This window comes from Danio rerio, chromosome 20 (genome assembly GCF_052040795.2).
Source record: "Danio rerio strain M-AB ecotype USA chromosome 20, GRCz13ab, whole genome shotgun sequence".
NCBI classification, from domain to species: Eukaryota; Metazoa; Chordata; class Actinopteri; order Cypriniformes; family Danionidae; genus Danio; species Danio rerio.
In genome coordinates, this window is record NC_141040.1 from 54129416 (window position 1) to 54156179 (window position 26764).

Genomic DNA, 26764 nt, shown 5'->3' on the forward strand with positions numbered 1-26764 from the left:
AAATATCACGTTTCACAACTATAGTGAGATGCCATCCAGCGGTACATCCTTGATAAATCGTCCGACGTGCACTGCTCTTCTGGAGCTCAGACGACTGAATGACGGTGTGTGTGGCTGCTATGTGTGTGTGGTGCGAGTGTGGTCACGTGATGTGCGTTTTCAGCGGACAGAGGACTGTTCAGAAATGCTAGGTAAACACGGTGTAGATGTGGATCATTTTGGTTCTGAAATGCCATTTTAATACTAAGGCTCCGTTTACACCAATGCGTTTTGGTTTTAAAACGCATAGGTTTTGCTACGTTTACGGCTTCAGTCCACACTACACCAAAGTTTTCGAGTGCTGAAAACGCAGCGTTATGAAATCGCTGAAGAAGCCATTTTCATTCTGAAACGCTGCTGCTCTGTCTCAGTGTGGATGGGGGAAAACGGAGACATCTGAAAACGGAGGCGGGGCTGCCGACATTCGCCTATCTGATTGGGGCTTTTCCTCAATATTAAGTAGCCTAACGTTACACACAGTTCAGTCCTGCATCCTCTACTTCGCAAGTTTGATCAAGGCTGCAGTCTCCCCCTCCTTAGTTTGATATGGAAAACACACTACCGAGGACACAGGTAAATCTACAAAAGGGAACAGTGTACTTCATAACTTCATTCACATCACTCTGGCTACGTTGTTTCACTTTCTCAACAATAAAATGAAAACATGATATAAAGATGAACGCATAGAGTATAAATCAGCCTTACCTCCTAACATGTGTGCGCAGGCCATGCACTCCATTGAAAAAAACAAACTTGCGCATGCAAAACATGCAATATGTGAACGACCACTTAGTTAATAGCCTCAGCCATAGTTAATCCAGTGTGCGTGCGTATTAGCCTCGGTGTACAAGACTGAAACTTTAAACTACTGCACAGTTGGCATAACTTTAAGTTGCAGCAGTTTTGTTCCCTTGCAGAAAGCTGGTGTTGAGAAGCCTTTAAGGTTAATTAACCATGACGAATTAAAGCACGGTTAATAATGAAATCGGTTAATCGGTGCATTCCAACGTTGCGTTTTCTTTAGATCTTTGAATCTTCGATTGTTTGTTCGCTGTGCATTTTCTGCCACTGTTTCGAAAGAGAGAAAATTTGAATGTCACACTATAAAAATGCATTAGAAAATAAATACATTATGATAACGAGAACTGGGGAGAAAAATGTACTTGCGTTGTTATGAAAATACAAAAGGCCTAAAAATAGATTCATTATCAGCTCCAAAGTAGTTTACCAAAAAACAAAGCAGCAAACGCTCCATGAGATCGATGATAACATCTTCCACAGACAATTATCTATGCCCAGCAACACAAAACAAACAAGTCACGCTGAAATTGTCCCCTACCTGCAATCTCGCATTGCCTGTCAGTGGAACCAGGAATGCTGTTGGTTTTCTTCAGATAAAAGCTCACGAGAAGCAGGTTTACATCAGAATGTGAAGCTACTACAGCTAAATGTAGAGTAAAATCCACAAAAATCACTCCTGTGCTTTTTTTTGTGCGTGGAAATCTTGTATGAAGCAAGGTTAGGCATATTCTACAATGAAAGGCTGCCTGCATAGTTTGCATTCTTCTGCTCTGCACTAAAGGTATCTACTTTGCTGGGAATGTGAAAGAAGCATATTTGCGAGTTCAGAGCAAGATGGTACAGCAGTTTTGGAACAGATCATAAAACGGCATCTTGATACTGCCTAGGAATTGCATGCATAATAAAGCAGGAACGCATATTAAGGGATAGTTCACCCAAAAAGAGAAATCTGTGAATTTGCTTACCTTCAGGCTACTTTAGAAGTAGGTGACTATTTCTTGTGTAGAACATTAAAGAAGATTTTTAGCTAAAAAGACCCATTAAATACAAGTCAATGGCTATTAGCAGTTTGAGAGTCAAATAAATCAAATAAATAAAGGCAAATGTTTGCTGAGGCTGTGGATTATTATTGTAAATAAAGTTTAGCTACTTCCACAGGCAGATTTTTTGCGTCTTGTGAATGTTCATGCTTGTTTTGCCTGCATGTGTTTTATTTTGACTCTTAGGTCATGTCAACAAGAGTATTTCTATAAATGGAGTTTTCCCTGATTTTGTTTTTAAAAAACTCTCTGTCCACGAGAAAACTCAAAAACTCACTGTTGCATGTTAAATTCATGCCGAACCAACAGGTGGCGATGATGACACTTTCATGCTGAGTTCACACCAAACGGGAAATTAAGTAGTTTCGCTAGTAAATTACATACAAGTCAATGCAAACGTGAAAACAGAGTATTACCGTTCTGCAGTGCACATGGCGCAGAATTTGGGGTAACGCTTTAAGATAATGGTCCATTAGTTAATGTTCGGTAATGCGTTTACTAGCATTAACTAACTATGAATAATCTTATAAAGCATTTAATACCTATAGTTAAACATTAACTAATGCATAATCAGGGCTCGAAATTGCCACCGGTTTGGTCGCATAGGCGCCTGAAATTTTGTCTATGCGATCTCAAAATATATTTGGGAGCATTTATGTGAGTGCATAAATTGTTGCCATGCGACCAGACATGCGCATATTTAGGGGAATTTCATGCAGAATGCATCTTTGCACCAAAAAACGCCAAATGCAATGCTCGAGAATAGTTTAAAAGTTGTCATGTCAACTTGCTGCCAACAACCAATCCCGCAATGATTGCCTCGCCTTCAGGCTTTTCTGATTGGCCCACTGCTCTAGAACAGAACGCACATGGATTGGTTAATATCAGCTGTCAATCACTCAGTGATTGCACTCAGTGAACCGCAAAAATGTAAAGGTCTGGATACGAGAGAATGAAAATAACACTGACAGATTTTGTTGTAGAAACCACCTGATGTTACAAATAATGGCACATCTTATTAGTGATCATGTGTTGAATGTTAATCCACCGTTTACACTTTTCAAAGAGTGGATAAAAGACTTCCACTGGGTTAAAGTCCACTATGGAAAAGACTAAAGCCATTCACTGTAAAGCTGGTGGGACAGAGTTTTCAGGTTACAGTGTTTCCCACTGAATCCACACATATTAAGCACAAGATTTACTAATGTTATTTAATCCTTCATTTAATCGTCACAATGCTGTCAGTCGTGCGTCTGATACTATCGCAAAAGAACATGCATTCACTAAGATTAAACTATTGCAGTTCATGAAAAGACTGCTATTAAGATGACGTATGCAAATAAAAAGTTATATGTCAATATCATATGTGCAATATCAGACACCACCTGTAAGAACAGCACAGTTAATATTGTTAACTCAGTTTATCTCATTCACATCAATAATAATAATTATACCTTTATAGGCACCTTTCAAAGCACTCAAGGACACCTTACAGTATGTCACAGGCACATTATAAAAACAAGACAGAAGAGTAATAAAACATAGTATTAATCCAGAAAATCATTAAAAGCAATTCTGAACAGAAAGGTTTTAACCTTGGATTTAAAATTGGAGATTACATAACTGTGGTGCTGTACAGCTAAAAGTAGGGCTGCTCGATTTTGGGAAAAATCATAATCACGATTATTTTGGTCATAATTGTAATCATGATTATTTAAAACGATTACTGTTGAAGTCAAAATTATTAGTGCTCCTGGGAATATGTTTTTTTTTTAAATAAATATTTCCCAAATTATGTTTAACAGAGCAAGGAATTTAAACAGTATATCCTATAATATTTTTCTTCCAGGCTTATTTGTTTTATTTTAGCTAGAATAAAAGCAGGTTTAAATATTTTGAAACCCATTTGAAGGTCAATATTATTAGCCCCCTTGAGCAATATATTTTTTGATTGTCTGCAGAAGAAACTACTGTTATACAATGAACTGCTTAATTACCCTTATTAAGCCTTTGAATTGCACTTTAATCTGAATGCTTGTATTTAGAAAAATATCTAGAAAAATTTGATCTACTGTCATCATAGCAAAGATAAAAGAAATCAGTAATCAGAAATGAGTTATCAAAACTATTATGTTCAGAAATAAGTAAAAAAAAAAAAAATCTTTCTATTTAACAGAAATTGGGCAGGAAAAGGATAGCTAATATTCAGGAGGGCTAATAATTCTGACTTTAATGTATACATACAGTTATTTTCCTCCCTGCAAAGGAAAAAAAATAAATACAATAGAATAAAAATATGAAACAAACTGTGATTTAAGGATTTTCACTGTAAGAATAAAACTTTAGCTACAAAAATCCCTCAGTCAAGAGCAGAGGATTTTCTCGTTTTGTTTGATTAATGATAAAAGCAACATCGCGCGCTGTCTCTTTAATGGTTTCTCTTTTACGTGTCTTTTGATCCTCAACTCGTAACTCGTTTGTTTATTACACAAATAAGGGTTATTATGAATAATCACTAAGCGTTTTGACATCTACTTGACCATTAAATCGCTCACATTAAGATGACTAGATGTCTGCGCCTCGTCTGCGAGGTGCGCGCGCGGTCAGCGGAGGTGCGCGATGCGGCGCAAGTATAATTCCAGCTTCAGTGTGCGAATGAGACCGAATGCTGACCGGCCGCATGCTTCTGGTTTTCACATAAGCACGCGGTCTTTCGCGCTTTTAGGAGCAACAGCTGGAAAGGGGGCGGTATTTGATGCAATAATCGTTCATCTCGATTAATGCTTTTTCATAATCGTTTGAAGCCAAAATCGAAATCGGATTTTCGATTAATTGCACAGCCCTAGCTAAAAGCCCTGCCACCAAATGCTTTCATCTTAAAATTTGGAACTGACAACAGTTGAGCAGCAGAAGATCTCAGTGAGCGCCGAGGAGTGTACCAGTGAAGAAGATCAGAGAGGTAATCGGGTGCAAGGTTGTGAAGAGCTTTGCAAGTTAATAAAGAATTTTATATTGTACACGATAAAGAACAGGAAGCCAATGCAAGTGAAAGAGAATTGGAGTGATGTGTTCAAGCAGTGTGTGCAGGGCCGGTGAGCGCATGCAGATTTTTGTTTGTTTGTTAGTTTTGTTTAGTGTTAATTTCAAATGCAATAAATCTGCTAATATAGAACTTGTCGCAATCCTGCTGTTAATTGTTAGTGGGTGGATCTAAATTTTTTAACATTTCTGAAGTTAGAAGCGCCAATGCTACCAAGAAAGAATTATTAATTTCAAGCCCTGCATTGTTTAAATCTAAAGTTGTGTTCATTAACATTAGCTAATGCACAGTCAGTTAACATGAACTAACAATGTTTAAGTTCCCTGGAGGAGGTACAGTCTTTTTTTTATCTGGGCAGCATCATCGACCAGCAAGGTGGAACAGATAGAGACGTTAAGGAAAGAATCGGAAAAGCTAGAACCGCTTTCACCCAGCTCAAGAATTTCGGGAGAACGTACTTTGTCCACCAAGACCCGTCTGTTCAACTCCATTGTGAAGTCAGTATTGTTGTATGATGTCAAAGCCTGGAGGATTACCAAAACTACCACCCGAAGAATCCAGACTAGGGTTGTAACAATATACCGGTATGTCGGTCTACCACGATTTGAACGTGCAGGATTATCATACCATGAGCAATTGCATATCAACGGTTTTAACCCTTAAAGACCGAGACAGCCGCCCACGGCTAAAAATAAGTATTGCTTTTAAATGTTTAATAACTTTTGATCCGCTGATCCGATTCATATAATTCAAAGATTGGCATAAACAAGAGAATCTCAGCTTTCCAGTGCTGATTTGACAAAGAAACGCTCGTCACTGTGTCTCCGGACAAACCAGACATGATACATTGATGCATTGTCCCTCCTCCATGCCCAGATTGGTTCAAACTCGCTATATCACAACCAATAAGCATAGGTTTCGCTTTTGTTTGTGGACCAAACAATGAGCTTTTTGAACAACACGGAATGAGAGATAGGCATACATTTATGCGCGGCTAAATAAAATGCAAAAAAAAAAGTTTTGCATGAAATAATTCTCATACTAAGTACTTTTGCATGCACAGCAGCACAGAAACATGACAAAACAGTGACACAGCAAAGACGAACTGCTGCTCTTGCTGTTTTCAAAAGACGCAAATGAAGATGCAGCTGTTTGTCTGCATTGCAGACAACCAAATCCATATCCACAGACAACCATATCCATGCTGGCACATAAAACCTAAGGATGTTCCATATTGAATCTAGTTTCGTTATGTAACTATTTATAGTATAGTAAATATTTATATCTATTTTTTTACTGAGGATTTGCACCATGTTTATTTGGACTTTATTTGGACTTTGACACATTATTTATTATTTTCTTATTTTTTTATTTGTTCATTGTAAGTGGTGTTGTTTATAGTAACTGAAAATATATTATTTGGAAAAAGTCAAATTTGCTTCACTGTTCTATTATTTTGTAACATTTGTAACATACCGTATACCGCGAAACCTTCAAACCGCGGTATTGTTTTAGACGATTATCATACCGTAAAAAATTCATACCGTTACAACCCTAATCCAGACATTCATCAACACCTGTTATAGAAAGATTCTACATATTTGCTGGCCTGACAAGATCAGTAACACCGACCTATGGAGAAAAACCTGTCAACCCCCAATAAAAGCAGAAATCTGGAACAGAAGATGGGGTTGGATAGGGCACACCCTATGCAAACTACCATTTAGCATCCCAGACAGGCTCTCAGATGGAATCCCCAAGGTTAGTGGAAGAGAAGTCTTCCAAGAAACACCTGGAAATGTGACCTAGAGGCAGACATCACAAGGATGGGTTACACCTGGAGACAAGTAGAAAGAAAGGCCCAGGACAGATACCTCTGGAGATCGACCTTTGGCAGGCCATGCCTCAGAAGGGGTGGAGGGCATAAATAAGAACAGTGTTTAACTTAAATAATATTAAATAATGTAACAATTATGAACGAATACTTAATAAATGTAATTCCAGTTGTTTGTTAATGTTAGTAAATACATTAATAATTGGGGAATTCTTTTGAAGTGCTGCCAAACTTGCCGCATTTGCATCTTTCATGTTTGATGTAAACCCAGGCATGTTGGCCAATAAGAAATAAGAAAACAGCATGCAAGCTGATGTCATGAGGTGAAAACAGTGGCTGTAGTGTCATGTCCACACTGTACCTGGAGTTTTCACCCTTGCCAGAGTTTTCAGAAAGTTTCCGTTTCGGTCACCTGATACTCTGTTGTCATGTGGACAAACAGTAAAACCGCATAGAAAAAATAAAGTGTGTTTGGAAAATACCCGTGTCTGAGTGGACGAGGCCTTAGAAAGTACCAGTAGCTGTAGATTTGCATTGTAAACCAAAAATCAAGGTTTTAGCTAAATGTGTCTACTGAAAATAACTGAATACAAAAACATGAGGGCGAGTAAATTTACAACAAACGTTCCTTTGTGGGAGAACCATCCTTTGCAAAAAAATTAAATAAAATCTATATGGAACAAATAATCAATTCATTATGACTGGTTTGAGGTTTATACATTTCAGATGTGCCAGATTCACCTCAGTCACCATTACTAATTTCCTAAAGCTAAAAACAACTGTTAAAAAGACAAAGCATAAACTCACCCCATGTCCAAATAGAACAACATCCAGACAATATCTTAGAAAAAAAACAACAATTAGAGATTAGGGTGGCACAGTGGTTCAGTGGTTAGCACTGTCGCCTCACAGCAAGAAAGCTGCTGGCTTGAGTCCCGGCTGGACCAGTTGGTATTTATGTGTGGAGTTTGCATGTTCTTCCCTTGTTGGTGTTGGTACACTTCGGGTGCTCCGGTTTCCCCACAGTCCAAACACATGCCCTAGGTGAATTGGATAAACAAAATTGGCCGCAGTGTATGAGTGTATCAAGTGTGCCGCAAGCCTGCGTTTGAGTGAAGGTCTCGGCCGTTAGATCGCCCCCTGGGGGCTGGCTGCAGTACAAGTCATAAAGCCCGCCTCCTCCGTGTTAATGAAGGAGACTTGAGCCCAAATAAAAAAAATTATTACACTTGCAATAAAATGTCCCGAAAGATGGTTCTGGTTGATTAAGGCACTGGTTATTGTGCTGAAATAGGTGCAGATCTTCATTTTTGTAAACAGTTTGTTTTTAGCAGTAATTTAATGCTGGGCGTGTCATCGTGATTGACAGCTGTGATTGACAGTTTCTCAAAGCAGCGCGTCTGAGCTTCGGCAGGAGACTGAAGTGTTATTATTCGATTTCTGTGTTATTTTACCATGACAAAATGAGTTTAGCAGTAAACTACAGTTTCTGACATACATGATCCTGGTGGAACACTGTTTATTCGCTAAGGTCAGGGCTTTTTTTCGGGCTTTATTAGTTTGCTGATACACGCCTAACCACCCAGATAGCAAGACACAGTTCCGGCTAGATTCTCGCCTGCCGGAGACTTATCCCTTAGAGCTCAGACTGACTACCTCTGCTGGACCTACTCCGGATGCCTGGACTCACTACCCGATTCCAGCCCGAGTCAATCGAGCCAGATGCTGCGGCCGAGCGAGCCGGCGCTGCCGCATGCGAGGCGGAATCAGCCCGCGACGCCGCGAGTGGGTTATGCGCTGCGGTCCGGAGCTGGCGCGATTGAATATATAAAATCCTCATATTTGTTAACGTTATTACATCCATTTGTGTTGATATGACAGCAAACGCATGCTGAGAAGTTCGGGGGGCGTGGTTGATTTTACATTAAGCGTTTGGTTGGAAGCTCGACTCCGCTCATTTTCGCGGCTCCTCCTCTGGCTCCATCAGACAGTCCTTCTGCGCATGTCAAGGCTTCAATTTCAGCAGTCTTTTGCGACAGTTTGTGCCCGTCAAGCAGGCGTTTTGCCCTCAAGGCGTTCAATGGGAAAAAGGGCTGTCGCGTCGTCCATATTTTTTACAGCCATTGGAGTGTATGTGTGAATGTGAGTTTGTGTATAGGTGTTTCCCAGTACTGGGATGCGGCTGGAAGTGCATCAGCTGCATAAAACATAAGCTGGAATATTTGGCGGTTCATTCCACTGTAGTGACCCTTGATAACTAAGGGACGAAGCCGAAGGAATATGAATAATTTTGAGAGCCTGATCTTTAGTATTCAAAAAACATTAGACAAGAATAGCCTGATGACTTCTAGAAAGATTCTGAAGTGCACATCTTATGGTCAATTTACAATCCCATGAGGCCACAGGACAGAACGCATAAGTGAACACAAATCTCTAATCAGCCAAGCAGCATTTACATGGCAGCATTTAGGCATGTAGACATGGTCAAGACAACCTGCTGCAGCTCAATCAGAGCATCCAACCTTGAGGCGGATGGGCTACAGCAGCAGAAGACCCCACCGGGTGCCGCTCCTGTCACCTAACAACAGGAAACTGAGCCTACAATTCACACAGGCTCACCCTAATTGGGCCATTGAAGATTGGAAAAACGTTGCCTGGTCTGATGAGTCCCGATTTACAGGATAACACACCGTGTCATAAAGCGTGAATCATCTCAGACTGGTTTCCTTAACCTGACAGAGTTCACTGTACTCAAACAGCCTCCAGTCAGTAGATCTTAACCCAATAGAGCACCTTTGGGATGTGGTGGCATGCTACTTTCATCATATTTAATACTCTGATCTGCAGACACCATACAGTTTGGATATTATGCAAACTACTTTGCAATTGGGCCAGTTACCTAATGCAATCTTGCTTCTCTAAAGGAAACTAGGTGTTTCTCCCTGTTCCAGCTCATCTTTCAGGCCTCGATCACTGAGAAAAAAAAACGAAGATCCTCTCTAATTTTATTCAGGACAAGGCTCTGAAAGCTGACTGCCAATTCCCACTGTCTACAGTTATTTCAATCCATTTCTCAATAGACAGATATTACGGAAGAAATAATGAATTAATTAATACGGAATGCAGGTAAAAGAGTTAAACTTCATGCACTAATGAAAGCATGTAGTGATCGTTGCTCAACCATATTCAGGGAGCATGTCATACGTTATCTCGTCTTGCACAAGCATTCAAAATGCTGAGATTATCAAGGCACACCCCAAAATCTGTTTTTTTTTTTTTTTTTTTTTTTTTTAAAGATAACAGTCTAGTGCTTTAATTTGCGGTGTTGATGCTTGTTATAGGACTCATGGTTTTTCCTGCATAGAGAATTTTGACAAAAATCAGGCTTGAAGTCACGGCTACCAACAGGGACGTTCAAGCACTGCTCATGAATTTAACTGCATTTAATGTTAGCCTTTTTAATAAGATAATGCAGGGGTTCTCAATGTCGGTCCTGGAGGGCTGGTGTGTCCTGCAGATTTTAGCTACAACCCCAATCAGACACACCTGGGCTAGCTAATCAAGGGCTGTTTCTCAATATGCGTTCTTCTGTGGTCTTGCATCCTCGTGTTCACGTGTAACGTCATCATCAGCTGACAAAGTTCAGTTCCAATACTCAAGACCGCAAGAACAGAGGATGCGTGAAACTACCTGGATGTGTTCTTGATATCGAGGACACACCGGTACAGACTCGGCACCGATCTCGTTCTAGATGTCTAGATGGTATAACTTATTTACATCAGGAGTTTCCCTAAATGAAACGGTGAACAAACATTACCATGGACATCTTAATAAAGGAATAAACACATTAAGGGTGTTTATTGGCTGAAATGTGTATTAAAATCGGTTTTATTTGTATTGTGCATTGTATATTTATAATGTTTTTATGCAGAGTATATTTTTTGAAAAGGAGAAAGACAATAAATCCCTGTATGAACGCTGTAATGTTTAAATAATTTTCCATCTAAAACGCGTGAAGGTCATGTGACCATCAGGAACGCAGCATCAGAAACGCAGCATCTCATTTCTCACAGGACGCGTTCTCTGCCTTCGCGATCTCCTGAGTTTGTTCTTCCGATTATTTTGATGGTCGCCTAGCAATTTACGTACACTTACACCAACCCCCCTTCCCAACCTATACCACCTACCTCCTGGTACGCGGTGATAAAAAGGTTGGGGACCACTGCTTTAAAGCAACAACTCACAGTAAAAAATGCAGGATTCCACACAATTACTTCATGTTGTGCCAAAACAAATCAGTTAAGTTAACTTAATTGCTGTAAGTGGATTGAACATAAAATAATTAAGTTGCCCCCCCATAAAAAAAACGTAAGAATTGTGTTGTTTCAATTCATTTTCAATAAGTAGTTTGAACAAGCAGCAGAAGTCGTTTGAGTGTAAAGCGTGAGGATTCAATGTACTTGAACTCATAAGACACACACTTTTAAAGAGAAAGAAGGGAAGCCGATATATAGCACCCAGGGGCGAAAGCACATTGTGTGTGTTGCTCGACAGGAAAAATGCAACCTTTTCCTGCCCGTATCCCTCTGACATTTACAAGGTAGAAAAAAAAACAGTGATCACCTGACGTTGTGGTACTGATACCCATCCTGAATGATTCCATTATGGCCAGACTGAGCTGCTGGTGAGACGCTACACTTTTCATTTACACATCCATTAGCCTCAAGCCGGACTGCAGCCGCAGATACAGAGCTGTGCGCTCTATAATTAGCACTTTAATTTAACGTGACTGCACGCTCTGTGGTTTTCTCTTTTCCATTTCCAAGGGAGCTGATATATAGCAGAAAAGTGAGAAAAAAAAGAAGAAGCTACATGATTCAGCACCATCTGACACCTTTAATACCCAATTCCAAGAAGACCTGCCACTGGGATCAGAGCCACTGTGTTCATACTGTAGTGTTTCTTTGAATAGTATTGTATGTGCAGCCAAACTGGAAGGCAGGCCAGCACAATTAATCATTTCTAAACCAAAAAGTTTAGGACTTTCAGATCGCAAAAGCTGCAATTATTTCACACTATTAAATATGGTAACAAGCACATAGATTTGACAGTTCTTACCGTTTGTTCACACCGAAAGCGGCGACAGCGTCAAAGTAGCCGGAAGTCATTCATTTTCAATGAGAGCCGGCGGCGATAAGCGGCGAGGAGCAGCGCGGCGCGTCTTCGCCGGAGTGAGCGTCGAGGAGAGTTGAAATGAAGTCAACTTTATGGTAATGAGCTATGACGCGGTTCGGCGGCAAGCAATCAGAATGAAGACGTCCATCGCTTGATAGCAGTTCAGAAAACACAGCCCTGTGAACTTTGGTTCCGACCACAGTTGTTCCCAAGGGTTTGATTATTGCGGTCGCCGGATTTCCAATTATTTCCAATTTTTCCTACAGGAACATACATTAAATAAGTTACTGGCGAGTTACTGATGTTCATTAATGTTATATAAATTTATCTTAAAAAAGCGGGAATCTCACGCGATGTGACAGTACAAAACAGTACTGCTGCTTCAGGATATTTCAGACATAAGGACACATATATTGGATAAATAGAGCAAAGCCACACCACACGCAACTTGATCTTCCATTGTTGTATGAATTTGATAAGAAGTGCGCAACATTTTCATGCTAGAAACATTTTTTATGCAGGAATGTAACTGATATGCTGCAACGGCTCCTTTAAATATGAGATCAATGTAGCGAGTTTTGACGCTCTCCCCGCAGGAGCTGAAGGCAGAGAGCGTTGTCGCCAGGGCGGCCAGAGCGACCTTGGAGGCTCTCGCCGCTTTCGGTGTGAACGTATGGTTAAGCACATTACCCTAAACAGAGTGAAAAATGTAACAATCTAAATGTGAATGTTTTCTTGCTATCTTTTTGGCTTTAGAATTATTGGTGCACTTTAAATGTCAAAAACGCTTGCTGTTCTTGTTTTAACCTTAATGTGTGTTATTTTCTTAACATACATTAAGCTCAACAATAAGTACTGCCCAATGGCCCGGGGTCAGTGTGCGAGATGCTCGGGACAGTAAACAGGATAGTTACTGGCCCGATCAGATGGTTTGCATTTCCGAAAACCATCGTTAGCCAACTAAGTTCCACCGTTACAAACATAGTTCAATGATTAGCCGTTTCCCAAATCCGTCGCTCCAATGAACATTCGCAAACTGCGTCGCTAACTTGTGCACTTGCAACTACACCTCTGGAGCTGTAGTTAGAGACATAGTTCCTGGCTGTGTTCTATTCCCAGTTTCTAAAACTTGGATATGTGACAAGATTTTGTTTTAGGTAGTGTATGAACACACAAACACAATCAATATACTCAATAAAAAAGGTAAAACCACTCCATATAACAACACAAAAGCCATTATACCATAAAGACTTCTTATTTAGATTAACTAATTGGGCCAACAAGCAAATAGCAGACCATTTCAAAGCCTAAAGAAGCCCTTAAACGTCTGCATGATGTATCAGGTTTGCTTTCCGGGGAGTGTAAGGTGTAAGGTCATCTTAATTAGGCCAGAAGCTGCAATTGATAGTTCACAACAAAAGCCGCAGCGGCAGAAGCATCCGAGGAGGAGAGCGAGAAACAGATGGAAAATCCTGCCCTTCCTTCCTGGCATATGGCAAAAAAAATAACTATTAATAAAAGCATTTCAAACACCCTCGAGCTGACGTGCTTTGGGATGTCAGAAAGAATATGGCTAACAAACTCTCGGCTTCACGCGGCAGAAACATCTCGCCCAAGAGTCTGCGCTGAAGGAATGTGGCATGATGTATTACCTTCTACCTCTCTAACAACTGCAAGCTTCCAAAACAGCAAATAGGACTCAAAAAAGAAAAGGAAAGTGCAGATCACACTAGGGCTGAATGATATTGGAAAAATCTGAAATTGCAATATTTTGTACACTCAAAAAAAAAAAGACATTTGCTGCTTGTTCAAACTACTGTACTTTAGGGCTGGGTGATATGGGCAAAAAAATCATATCCTGGTATTTTTAGGAGGAATGACGGTATAGGATATATATCCGGTATTTTGCCATAAATTGAGAGTTAGTTAATTGAGAGTTAAAGACTTTAAAACTTTATTAAAGTTTTATTTGAGCAAAATATAATTCAAACACAGGGTTTTCCCCCCTTGTTTACAAATAAACAGCTGCACAAAATCTTTGGTAAATCAAATACAGTACAGGTTTTTCTCCTGCTTCAAACTGTTGCACAACATTTCAAATTATTAAACAAATCTTTGGTAAATAAATACAGTTTTTTTTTCCTGCTTAACACTATACACAGCTCTACTGTGTTGTTGTTGTTCAAATAAAGTAAACAGAACCTTAGAAAACAGCTACACTGTCAGAGCCAAAAAGGACACACCTAAATAGTAACACAACAAAACGTATTGTAGGATAGAAAAGAACCACATTGAATGCAATTATGAAATAGTATTTTATGTCACAATTACAATGTTGTTATAATAAGTAATCCTGTATACCACAGTTGTGTGATTTATAAAAAGTTAAATCAGCTGTATAATTTTTAGTCACATTTATATTTATGTATTGTGCATAAGTCTTAAACAGTGCAAATATCGAAGATATCTAAAGATACGTTTTTCACTCCATGTGGTGAAATGCTGGTTAAACACATAAATGTAAACAGTCATTATAACAGAGCAGAACGCAAAGCCAAATGTGTCATAAGGTAAATGTAAAGAAGAGACCGTCACGTAATAAATCCTGATCTTATAATCAGTGAATATGAGGTGGTTCCACTGTCGAAATGCGGTATAAATTCCTCCCATTTTGGCGTTCTTAATTCTTTTAAAATTCCGGTGCTGCATGCAATTTGACAAGGCTTCTAATGTTCGTTTTTGCAGTCAATTGCGGAAGAAATGATCGATAAAAGGTTTCTGATAAACCGCTGTGAGCGCTGACGGATATGCGTGCAATCAAAAGAGAGTCAAATTTGTCCGAGGAGTCAGATTTCGATACAACAATGGCACTGCATGTTCCTCCATGTAGCGTCAGTGATGGGTCGTTCTTGAACGATTCGTTCATTTTGAACATATCTATTGTTTGACTCATGGACTGAATCATTCATTTGCATATGCGCACATTTGTGCAAGCGGAACTTGCGTGCTGCCTTGGAGTGGTCTGTTTCGCGCAGAATGCGCAAGTGTGGCCTTAAACGATATTGATATGAATGATATTGGATAATAACGCATCGTGTTGGGAAATCATATTGATATATCCCCAGAACCCGATATACCGCCCAGACCTACTGTACTTACTTGAGTTAAAACAACACAATTCAAACATTTGCTTTAGGAAACCTTAATTATTAACTGTTCAATCCACTAAAATTTGTACAAATAATTGAGTTACTTAATTGATTTGTAATGGATCAGCATAAGGGTATTGTATGAAACTCTGCATTTCTTTACAGTGTATTTCTGCGATATATATTGGAATATAAATACAATTACAAATACAATAAATTGAATAGCACTACAATGCGAATATGAATAGCTAAATGTGATAGGGCAAATGCAAAGTAAAATAAACAGTGCTTTATGGTTTTCAGGGTATAGTCAAATCATATTTAGGTTCAGAAATTGGAAAGAAAAAAGTAATATAAAACAGTTAAAGTAACAACTGGTAAAATTGCTTGTGTCAGAATAATTTAAACTAGGGATGCACCGATACCATTTTTTGGAACCGATCCGATCTTCATAATAAAAGTATGAGCATTGGTAGGCTCAAAATAACCGATGAACCGTTAACCGAAAGGGTGCGTTTGTAAACGATTAATGGTATCAGTTAAACGATTAAAAAGTAGTGCAAATGACTGACGAACGTTTACTTCATTATGGTTAAACACTGCAGTAACTCCACAAAATTAGCATATTTTGAACTGTGGCTATATAATCCCAATATAATATAGGGCTGTGTGATAAAATAAGGTATTTATTGATCGAAACCATTGTTAATAACGATTGAAAATAAACCTTGTTATAAAGGTTATAGTTATAAAATGTGGGTGCTCAGCACGCGCCTAAGAAGAAATGCCAAAAAGCTAAGGGTGTAAGTTTGTCATTTCCAATAGAGGTACGCGACTTGCATGACACACACATGGGAGAGATGTGCACATGGAGTGCACGCGGCGCACATTTGACAAGCAAATTTTCCAGGCGCACCTAGTTGAAAAACATCTGAACTTTACATTTATATATGCATGCAAACATACATACATACATACATATATACGTATTACAACATAAATACGGTTTCATCTGATTTGACATGTTTTTTTTTGGAGAGTATTGAGGAACAAAAATTTAATAAACACAATGTAAATTACTTGCTGTCTAATTTCAAGTCAAAAAATCTAAAAATATAGTTTTCTTTTCAGTGTAATAAATAATAGGTCGAAATTAAGGGATGTTTTTTCTTAAAACAAGTGAAGTAATCTTGTTTTAGGTTTAAATTTTAGATGTTTGATTAAAAAAAATCTTATAGAAAAGCATTTCGTCTTTATTTTATAAAGAAACACACTTAATTTTTATATACCTACAAAAAGCCACAATGTCTTGTGGCAAAAATATTTGTAACTCTCTAGAAATGCTAATACAGTCACAGGCCTTAAAAACAAACGCAAATGATAAACGTTCACTCCATTATGGTTAAACTGACTGTAAAAATCATGTCCTGTGGCTCCTGCTCAACTATAATCCAGACTCAACATTGCAGATCTTGCAATGTGACTATTGCGGATGTGCATTGATTGCGATATGTGATGTGCATTGATGCGATGCTGAAACGTTATATTGAGAAGCCCTAGAAAGGGCTCATTCCTGAGTAAAGCACGTTAGACTCAAACAGAGAACATCAGACTAAACTCATTTAGATCTGACTTAAATAAATTACATCAGTCTATTCAAAGCAGACCGGAAAATAAAATGCACACGGACACACAAGCGCCTGCTTTGTTCACAACTACAGCAAGTTTCTCAGACTCATAATGAGATTCAGCTTTCAGCACAGAAACAGCCCTGTCAACTCGAAATAGATCTGTGAAATTAGTCATGAGACTTTAATAAATGCCCATCTATTAGCCATTTTTATTTCCCCACATCAGGGTGTTTATGATGGAAGTTTTATAGTGCTTTATAACGGTGTGGTTGACTTTGCAAACATCAATAATAAATTAATCCCAAACAGAAGGCAGATCAGCACTAAAGTAGACCTCAGATATTAACATTATTTAGTTATTTTATAGTTATTTCGGGGTTTATTTGATGTTTCTTTGATAAATAACTGACGTTAGTTATCTCATGTACGCTATTTTGCGGTAGCTTACTATGGCGAGGGAAATCACTTAAACTCCGACTACTTACTAAGCAGAAAACTATCCACAATTCACATCGTGCGAGTTTGTTGGAGAGTCTTTCACTGACACAAAAGTTACACCAGAACTAGGGCTGTGCAATTAATCGAAAATCCGATTTCGATTATGGCTTCAAACGATTATGAAAAACCATTAATCGAGATAAATGATTATTCCAGTATTTTCCGCCCCCTGTCCAGTTGTCCTCACTTGTTGCTCTTAAAAGCGTGAAAGACCGCATGCTTATGTATGTGCGGCGTGCAGACAGTCATAAGCATGCAGTCTGCACTTGGTCTCATTCGCACATTGTGACGAGCAGAGAGCACACACATCTAAAGTCATTAACACGAGTGCTTTAATGTTCAAATAGGTGTCAAAACGCGGTGATTAGTGATTATTCATATTAACCGTCATTTTGTAATAAACAAACGAGTTGAGAATCAAAAGACACGTGAAAGCGAAACCATTAAAGTGACAGAGCACAGCTGGCGCCTGTTGTATCATGATTAATAAAACAACGAGAAAATCCCTCTCTGCTCTTGACTAAAGGACTTTTGTGGCTAAAGTGTTTTTCTTACGGTGAAGATGCTAAAAGCACAGTTTGTTTCATATTTTTATTCTATTGTATTCATTTCTCTTTCCTAAGCAGGGAGGAAAATAATATATGCAGTTGAAGTCAGAATTATTAGCCCTTCTGAATATTAGCAACCTTTCCCCCCCAATTTCTGGTTAATAGAAAGAAGATTTCTGAACATAATAGTTTTAATCATTCATTTCTAATAACCGATTAATTGTATCTTTGCTATGATGACAGCTCATAATATTTTAGTAGATATTTTTTAAATACAAACATTCAAATTCAAAGTGTGAATCAAAAGCTTAATTAGGCAAGTCATTATATAACAGTAGTTTCTTCTGCAGACAATCAAAAATATATCTTGCCTAAAGGGGCTAATAATATTGACCTTAAAAGAGGTTTCAAAATATTTAAGGGTGCTTTCACACCTACACTTTTGTTTCGGAACGTATCTCGTTTGCCCAGTTAGCGCGGTTCGATTGGCATATGTGAACAGGGCAATCGCGCTCAGTTCCGCGCCAAAGTAATCGCTCCGAGATCGCTTGAATGAGGTGGTCTCGGCTCGATTGAAACGAACCCTGGAGCGGTTCGATTGCAGTGAGAAAGCGATCCGATCTGAGCGCGGTTATATCACAGTGTTTTATGGATATGTAATAGGCTTACGGCTATATGAAGAGAGAATTATGAGTAGGGTGGGAAGTTCCGCGAGTCTCCGGATGCCCGCAAACGAGTGATGATCTCCCGGTAATCTCCCGTCTCTCTCCCAGTCCTCAAATAGGCATCTCGCGCACCCTTCTCACCCCTACCCACCACATCTCTCCTCAGACACGTCACGCGCGCGCACCCTGTCAATCACCACCAAACCACCACCTCTCCTGACAGCTGAGCGGGACGCTGCAAAATAAACCCTGACACTCTGACCAATTTAAGGAGAGTTTACTCGCATGTGACTTGTTTTAGCTCTTTTGGTCCGATTATAAACTTTGCAGTGTGAAAGCGAACCGCTCCAAGAGCAAAGAGCAACAATGTAACAATTGTAATCTCTGTTTCAGAACAACTGAATCGATTTATAGGTGTGAAAGCACCCTAAATTTGCTTTTATTCTAGCCAAAACAAAACAAATAAGCCTTTCCCCAGAAGAAAAATATTAGAGGAAATACTGTTAAAATTCCTTGCTCTGTTAAACATCATTTGGGAAATATTTATTTTTAAAAAAATTCTCAGGAGTGCTAATAATTTTGACTTCAACTAATAATCGTTTGGAATAATCGTGATTACAATTATGGCCAAAATAATCGTGATTATGATTTTTCACAAAATCGAGCAGCCTCAAAACGAGCTAAATATCGTCTTTAAAATCGTCATAGGTCTCAGCTCCCGACGATATCTTTGCCTATCGTTGATACACAACGGCACAACCCTAAATGACAAAAATTTAAATACAGCCGTTCAGAAGCACAGAATAGTGCCCTCATTGCACTCCAATGAAATGGTAAGGTTTATAATGTAATGAATACATATCAAACTTCTTTAACATTATTAAATGTAGATGCTGAATCACTAATATGTTGGTGTCATTTTTCTGGCATCCTGCGCTTGCGTGTTTTGAATCAGGTCACTGGGTGTCAAACTTACACACTGCACTTTAAAAAAGGTTTATCGTAGAGATGCAAAATCTACCTACATTATGCAAGCTGCAAGTAACCATTTAACCTTTTTTCCATAGTGGAAAAAGACTTTCATTCGGCTCCACTCAGTCAACAATCTGACCTTGTTGTAAAACAAACAGAAGTATCCTTCCATCCTATTCCCACATGCCATTTGGCATATTCAGCAGCACCTGATACAAATAAGTCAAATCCCAGCAGCGTTATCCCTTCAGAGCAGCACAATCCAAATAGGCCCTTTCCCAGCCTTTTGCCGGATCACAGATTTAACACTAGTAAAATCTTAAGACCCGATAACAGCTGCCAGACCTCTACATGCCCACACTGTCGGACAGTGACGGATAGTGGGAGAGAAGCCAGCGTGATTTTTTTTCTTCTTTGCCTGAGGGGGAATTACTGCATTATGCTCAAAATCACAAAGCAGACTACAGTACCAACAACGCCATTTCCATAAAGCTTAGACGGGTATTGAACACTGAAAGCAGCATGTCTCCAATATCCAGTACATCAGAGCTCGCAAAACAGCAAGCCTGACATCCCGAGTCTATTATGCTTTTCAGTCGGGCTACCAAAATTGTCTTAATTGGAAGAAATATATAGCCTATTTCGATAGTTTTACATTCTCTTAGAAATTAGGTAATTAGTTGTGTGTAATTTTCATGCAGAGGAGCCACTATCGATATATGTTTGAATTGATGTTGGTCAAATGAACTGCCACTTAAAAAATTATAATACAATGAAACAATAAAGGTATAGGCCTAACAGGGTTTCACATAGTTTTTTTATGAGATAATTAAAACATTTATAAATTAAAAATTTATTAAAATAATTCATTAAAATTGGGTTATTTAAAATTATATATATATATATATATATATATATATATATATATATATATATATATATATATATATATATAATTTTAAATAACCCAATTTTAATGAATTATTTATTTTATATATATATATATATATATATATATATATATATATATATATATATATATATATATATATATATATATATATATATTAACCCTTTAAGGTGCACTATTTTTTTGGCCCACATCTTGCATTGAATAATATACTGACAAAACGTTGATAAATAGTAATAAGCAGTTAAAATAATAATGATAGATATAAATAATAATAATAAGGTCAACCAGGTGGTTAGGATGCCTGTTAAAGGGTTAATTGCAATGTTATTCAGATTAAAACAACATAAAATATCCAACAAAAATCAAATATGTAATGATTTTGATTTATTGACTACGATGTATTGTACTGTGAGTGTATATTGTACTATATTTTATTTTTTAATTGGGTTAAATTTGTTTCAACTTCTTGCCCAGAAACTACAGATGTAAACTAGCTTTATAGCTAACTCTAGTACAACATGCCATGTTATACATGCATTGAATGAATGAATGAATTAATGAATAATAAAAATGTAAAATTAAATTTAATAATCCACACATCTGAAAGAGAGTTGTTAGATATTAAAATGGTTTGGTGATCTGTTTTATTCACGCCTGAACTGGCACTGCACTGCACAGATGGTCACCCAGAGCAGAGAGACACACAAAAAAAATCTTCATTTATTTTCCTTCACAAATAAAACGTGCAATGAGTTACAACCTCCACAGATGGGTTAGGAAAAACAACTCATTTACACAAACACAAAAAACTGGTCAGAATCCTAAATAACCACTACTAGGCAACCCACCGGTGCTCATCTGCTCATCCCATTCATTAAACGACTGACTGGGGATCAGACATTGACCTATTGATCTGTCAGACTCAGGGTAAACTTTTAGACATTTATATACATTTTACAATTTGTATGTGCTTATTCGGATTATGATCTGATTTTCAGTGTGCAAATATCACACGCAAATATTAAGATCTATGATTCAAGAGCTGTATGATACTGGAACAACTGATATTATTATAATTGTCTTATTGTGATACATGAATATTTGTGAAAATATTAAATATTAAAAAAATTTGTGTGATATTGTGAAATGATTACATCAACTTATTAGATACTATTTGTAAAGAATTACTATAATATTAAATTCATAGTGATGATTTTGTGTTTTGTATAAAGTTATATAGACTTTATATACACAATAAAGCAACGATGCAAATTAAAAACAATGATTTACAATTTTCTGGAGAGACAAACATCCACTATCTGATTTCGCCAAGTAGGACATGTTCCTGAATTAACATCTATGTTGATCCTGGAACAACATTCAAATCAGCCAATCAGAATTAAGGAATATGTTTACCATTTATGTTAAGTTTAATAGATCTGATCAGAGTGTTTCTAATATTATTGATCAGATGTTATACATTAATGACCAGATTAAAGCATGAGCAATATTATTGATTAGAACTGATGCTATTAGACTAAAACAGGTCTGATATTGCTGATCAGATTAATTGTTATAAATCAGATCGTGTTTCTATTTTTAATAATTAAAAGTTACACATTACAGATCAGAGTGTTTCTGATATTATTCATCAGATGTTTTACATTAATGACTAGATTAAATATTATTGATCAGAGCAAATGTTAAATATTAACGACAATGTGTGTCTGATATTGTTAATTAAGATTAAATAATCACATGCATTGCATTCTAATAAATCAGATCAGAGTGTTACTGAATTTATTGATCAAACATTGTACATTAATGACCAGATTAAAGTGTGACGAATATTATTGATCAGAACAGATGCTATTACAAAACTAATAGGTGTCTGATATCGCTGATCTGATTAAATGTTATTACAAATAAGATTAATGTGTGTCTATTTGTAATAATTAAAAGTTACACGTTGCATATCAGAGTGTTTCTGATATTATTGATCAGATGTAATACATTATTGACCAATATTATTGATTAGTACAGATGTTATTCAAATTACGACAAGACTAAAACGTGTCTGATATCACTGACCGGACTATGTCATTACAAATCAGATCAACGTGTGTCTATTTGTAATAACTAAAAGTTACATATTGCATATCAGAGTGTTTCTGATATTACTGATCGGATGTTGTACATTAATGACCAATATTATTGAATAGTACAGATGTTATTCAAATAAAGACGAGACTAAAACGTGCCTGATATCACTGATCAGACTATGTCATTACAAATCAGATCAACGCGTTACTATTTTTAATAATTAAAAGTTACACATTACAGATCAGAGTGTTTCTGATCAAACTGATCATCAGATGTAATACGTTAAGGATCAATATTATTGATTAGTACAGATGTTATTCAAATAAAGAATAAAACGTGTCTGATATCGCAGTTTGGATAAAATGTTATAATAAATCAAATCAACGCGTTTCTTTTTTATTAATTAAACATTACACAATGCATATCAGAGTGTTTTTGATATTACTGATCAGATGTTATACATTAATGACCAATATTATTGAATAGTACAGATGTTATTTAAATAAAGACGAGACTAAAACGTGCCTGATATCACTGATCGGACTATGTCATTACAAATCAGATCAACGCGTTACTATTTTTAATAATTAAAAGTTACACATTACAGATCAGAGTGTTTCTGATCAAACTGATCATCAGATGTAATACGTTAATGATCAATATTATTGATTAGTACAGATGTTATTCAGATTAAGATGAGACTAAAACGTGCCTGATATCACTGATCGGACTATGTCATTACATATCAGATCAACGTGTTACTATTTTTAATAATTAAAAGTTACACATTACAGATCAGAGTGTTTCTGATCAAACTGATCATCAGATGTTATACGTTAATGATCAATATTATTGATTAGTACAGATGTTATTCAAATAAAAACTAAAACGTGTCTGATATCGCTGATCGGATTAAATGTCATTACAAATCAGATCAATGTTTTTCTATTTGTAATAATTAAAAGTTACATATTGCATATCAGAGTGTTTCTGATAATACTGATCAGATGTTATACATTAATGACCAATATTATTGATTAGTACAGAAGTTATTCAAATAAAGAATAAAACGTGTCTGATATCGCAGTTTGGATTAAATGTTATAATAAATTAAATCAACGCGTTTCTTTTTTTATTAATTAAACGTTACACAATGCATATCAGAGTGTTTCTGATATTACTGATCGGATGTTGTACATTAATGACCAATATTATTGAATAGTACAGATGTTATTCAAATAAAGACGAGACTAAAACGTGCCTGATATCACTGATCAGACTATGTCATTACAAATCAGATCAACGTGTTACTATTTTTAATAATTAAAAGTTACACATTACAGATCAGAGTGTTTCTGATCAAACTGATCATCAGATGTTATACGTTAATGATCAATATTATTGATTAGTACAGATGTTATTCAAATAAAAACTAAAATGTGTCTGATATCGCTGATCGGATTAAAAGTCGTTACAAATTAGATCAACGCGTTTCTATTTTTAATTACCAAAAATTACATGTTACATATCAGAGTGTTTCTGATATTATTGATCAGATGTAATACATTAATGACCAATATTATTGATTAGTTCAACAGTTATTCAAATAAAGCCAAGACTAAAAAGTGTCTGATATTGCTGATCGGATTGTTATAAATCAGATCAACGTGTTACTATTTTCAATAATTAAAAGTTACAAATTGAAGATCAGAGTGTTTTTGATATTATTGATCAGATGGTTTACATTAATTACCAATATTATTAATCAAAACAGATGTTATTAAAGACAAGACTAAAAGGTGTCAGATATCGCTGTTCGGATTATATGTCATTACAAATCAGATCAATGAGTCTATTTATAATAATTAAAAGTTACAGGTTGCATTTCAGAGTGTTTCTGATATTATTGATCAGATGTTATACATTAATGACCAATATTATTGATTAGTAAAGAAGTTATTCAAATAAAGACAAGACTAAAAGATGTCTGATATCGCTGATCGGACTAAAAGTTATAAATCAGATTAACGTGTTTCTATTATTAATAATTAAAAGTTACACGTTGCTTATCAGAGTGTTTCTGATATTACTGATCAGATGTTAGACATTAATCATCAACATTATTGATTAGTACAGATGATATTAATAGACTAAAATGTGTCTGATATTGCTGATTGGATTATAAGTTATAAATCAGATCAATGTGTTTCTATTTGTAATAATCAGACGTTACACATTACATATCAGAGTGTTTCTAATATTATTAATCAGATGTGATACATTAATGACCAATATTATTGATTAGAACAGAAACAGATGTTATTTATATAAAAACTAAAACGTGTCTGATATCACTGATCAGATTATGTTATTACAAATCAGATCAATGTGTGTCTAATTGTTAATAATTACAAGTTACACTTTACAGATCATTATTATTGATCACAAATGTTATACATTAATGACCAGATTAAAGAGTGACGAATATTATTGATCAGAGCAAATGTTATACATTGTTAATTAAGGTTAAATGATATTAATACACTTGATCAGGATGTTTGTTTGACATTATCCATCAGACCAATCAGTCTGATTTGTCCAACGCGTCGTTTTAAATGTACATTTTAACGTACACTGATTTCTTGCAGTAACCTTACTTTAGACACACACACATATACACACATATATATACAGATTAGCATTATAGATCAGCATTATTCATCTTGGAGGACCATCATAACTGAAATACTTGTGTTATCTGTGGTTAAACCAGAAATATTTCACCCATCAGTTTGTTTGATGTTAGCCGCTGCTAACAGACCCGCTAACGAAACGGCACAAACGCTAAATTTTAGCTTACCTCACAATAAATGCGCCAAAGCGTCCGTCAGTCCATATAACCGTCTATTCTTTAGTATGTCCACGGTGTCAGTTATAAACACAAACGGCCCGGTAAACTGCTCCTGAAAACCCTCCGTCTCTGAGGTGCAGCAAAAGCATACGCGCTCCAGCGGACAGCAGCGGCGCTAATGCGCGTGCGCGACTTCAGGCTGCGAACAGCCGCTTTAGGTTGCCAGGTTTTCACAAAATAATGAAACATTTGTCGCTCAAAACTAGCGGAGTTGCTCGACTAAATTAAAAGAAATTAAAGAAATTATAGCTCCCGTGAAATTAAAATAAAAAATGTAGATTTTAGTTTCAGTCTGTTGGTTTTAAGGATATCTATGAGCTAGTGTGCTCCAAAACAGTCGCCAAAATTCGCCTTTAGGAAATATTTAACACCCAAAGCTTGCAGTTTGTTACTTCTGCCTAATTCGATCAACGTTTTCTTTCCACGTCACACTAGACAGTTTCTCATTACATCTTGACGAAACAAATGCGACTATGCGATTATCTGACACAAAAATAGCTCAAAAACTGCGTTAAAACTGCGGACTTGGCAACACTGTGGATGTTTACAGCGTGCGTCTGCTGCCACCTGTCGCTCAGGAACGAAAGCGCGCGAGTCTGTTTACACACATTTTTAAAAAGGCTTTCGAAATATATTTCTGCATCAAACTAATTTATGATTATTAACAAACTGAAAAAACGTATTTATATGTTTTGATATATCTACGCGGGCGGATGTTGCAACGGATTTATTTTTAAACACTTTGCAGCTCCTGGTCTGCAGGTGGCAGTGTGGGTTTATGTAGTTGTTTATGTCTCCTGCAGAAGAAACGCGTTCATGTGTTTAATGTCTGCTTTTCACAACTGAGCCATGGAAAGAAAACACATGTCCGCATTGTCCATATATCAGTCACTCTCAGGAGGAAAAACACCACAAGCTCAGGTAAAAAGATTGCGCATAAGACATTTGCATGATTGAAGCTTGTTTGGGGAGAACATACCTTAATTTTAGAGTAAACGTGTGAAACCCTGTACAGGTTAGTAGGGTACATTAATAAATACACTATCTGGAATGCAAAAATGTTACTGAACTACCAATAAATGTTATTTGAGTATTATTTTATTGTAATTGAACATTTATATGTTAACCACTAAATACACGGGCTCTTAAAATAATTTTTATATATTTTAGCAGAGACTTTTAAACTAACTAAAATAAGTGGAACAGCTTTGAGGAAAAACAGTGAGGGAAAATAAATCAGAAACTAAATGACACACATTATCCAAAACAACATACAAGCATTGTAGGATATTTGCCTGAAGTATGTATTTAAATGAATAAATAATTTATTAACCACCACAGTACAATATTATTGAGTAAAATAATAATAATTAGTGGTTAAAGATTAATTGCATTCAAAATAAAAAGTTTGTTTTGACGTGTGTGTGTACTGTCTATATTTATTG

The 26764-nt window shown here is 36.7% G+C and overlaps 2 protein-coding genes across 7 annotated transcripts in view; one reads left to right on the forward strand and one right to left on the reverse strand.

Moving 5' to 3' along the window:
- extl3 (exostosin-like glycosyltransferase 3) overlaps positions 1 to 25427 on the reverse strand; it is a 77408-nt gene extending 51981 nt beyond the window's left edge. For 2 of the 4 annotated variants that reach the window (XM_087296658.1, XM_087296659.1), the window contains exon 1: positions 25193 to 25427. The gene's annotated coding sequence lies outside the window, so the exon portion shown is untranslated. The remainder of the gene's footprint in view (positions 1 to 25192) is intronic. The other 2 variants (XM_087296656.1, XM_087296657.1) reach the window with 2 other exon arrangements.
- Positions 25428 to 26123: 696 nt separating this feature from the next.
- Positions 26124 to 26764, forward strand: part of riox1 (ribosomal oxygenase 1) — a 29470-nt gene continuing 28829 nt past the window's right edge. For 2 of the 3 annotated variants that reach the window (XR_015517756.1, XR_015517757.1), the window contains exon 1: positions 26136 to 26240. Coding sequence is in view for 1 of the 3 variants with exons in the window: in NM_001089388.1 (NP_001082857.1) it covers positions 26169 to 26240 (72 nt within the window). In the remaining 2 variants the exon portion in view is untranslated. 3 annotated transcript variants of the gene reach the window in all.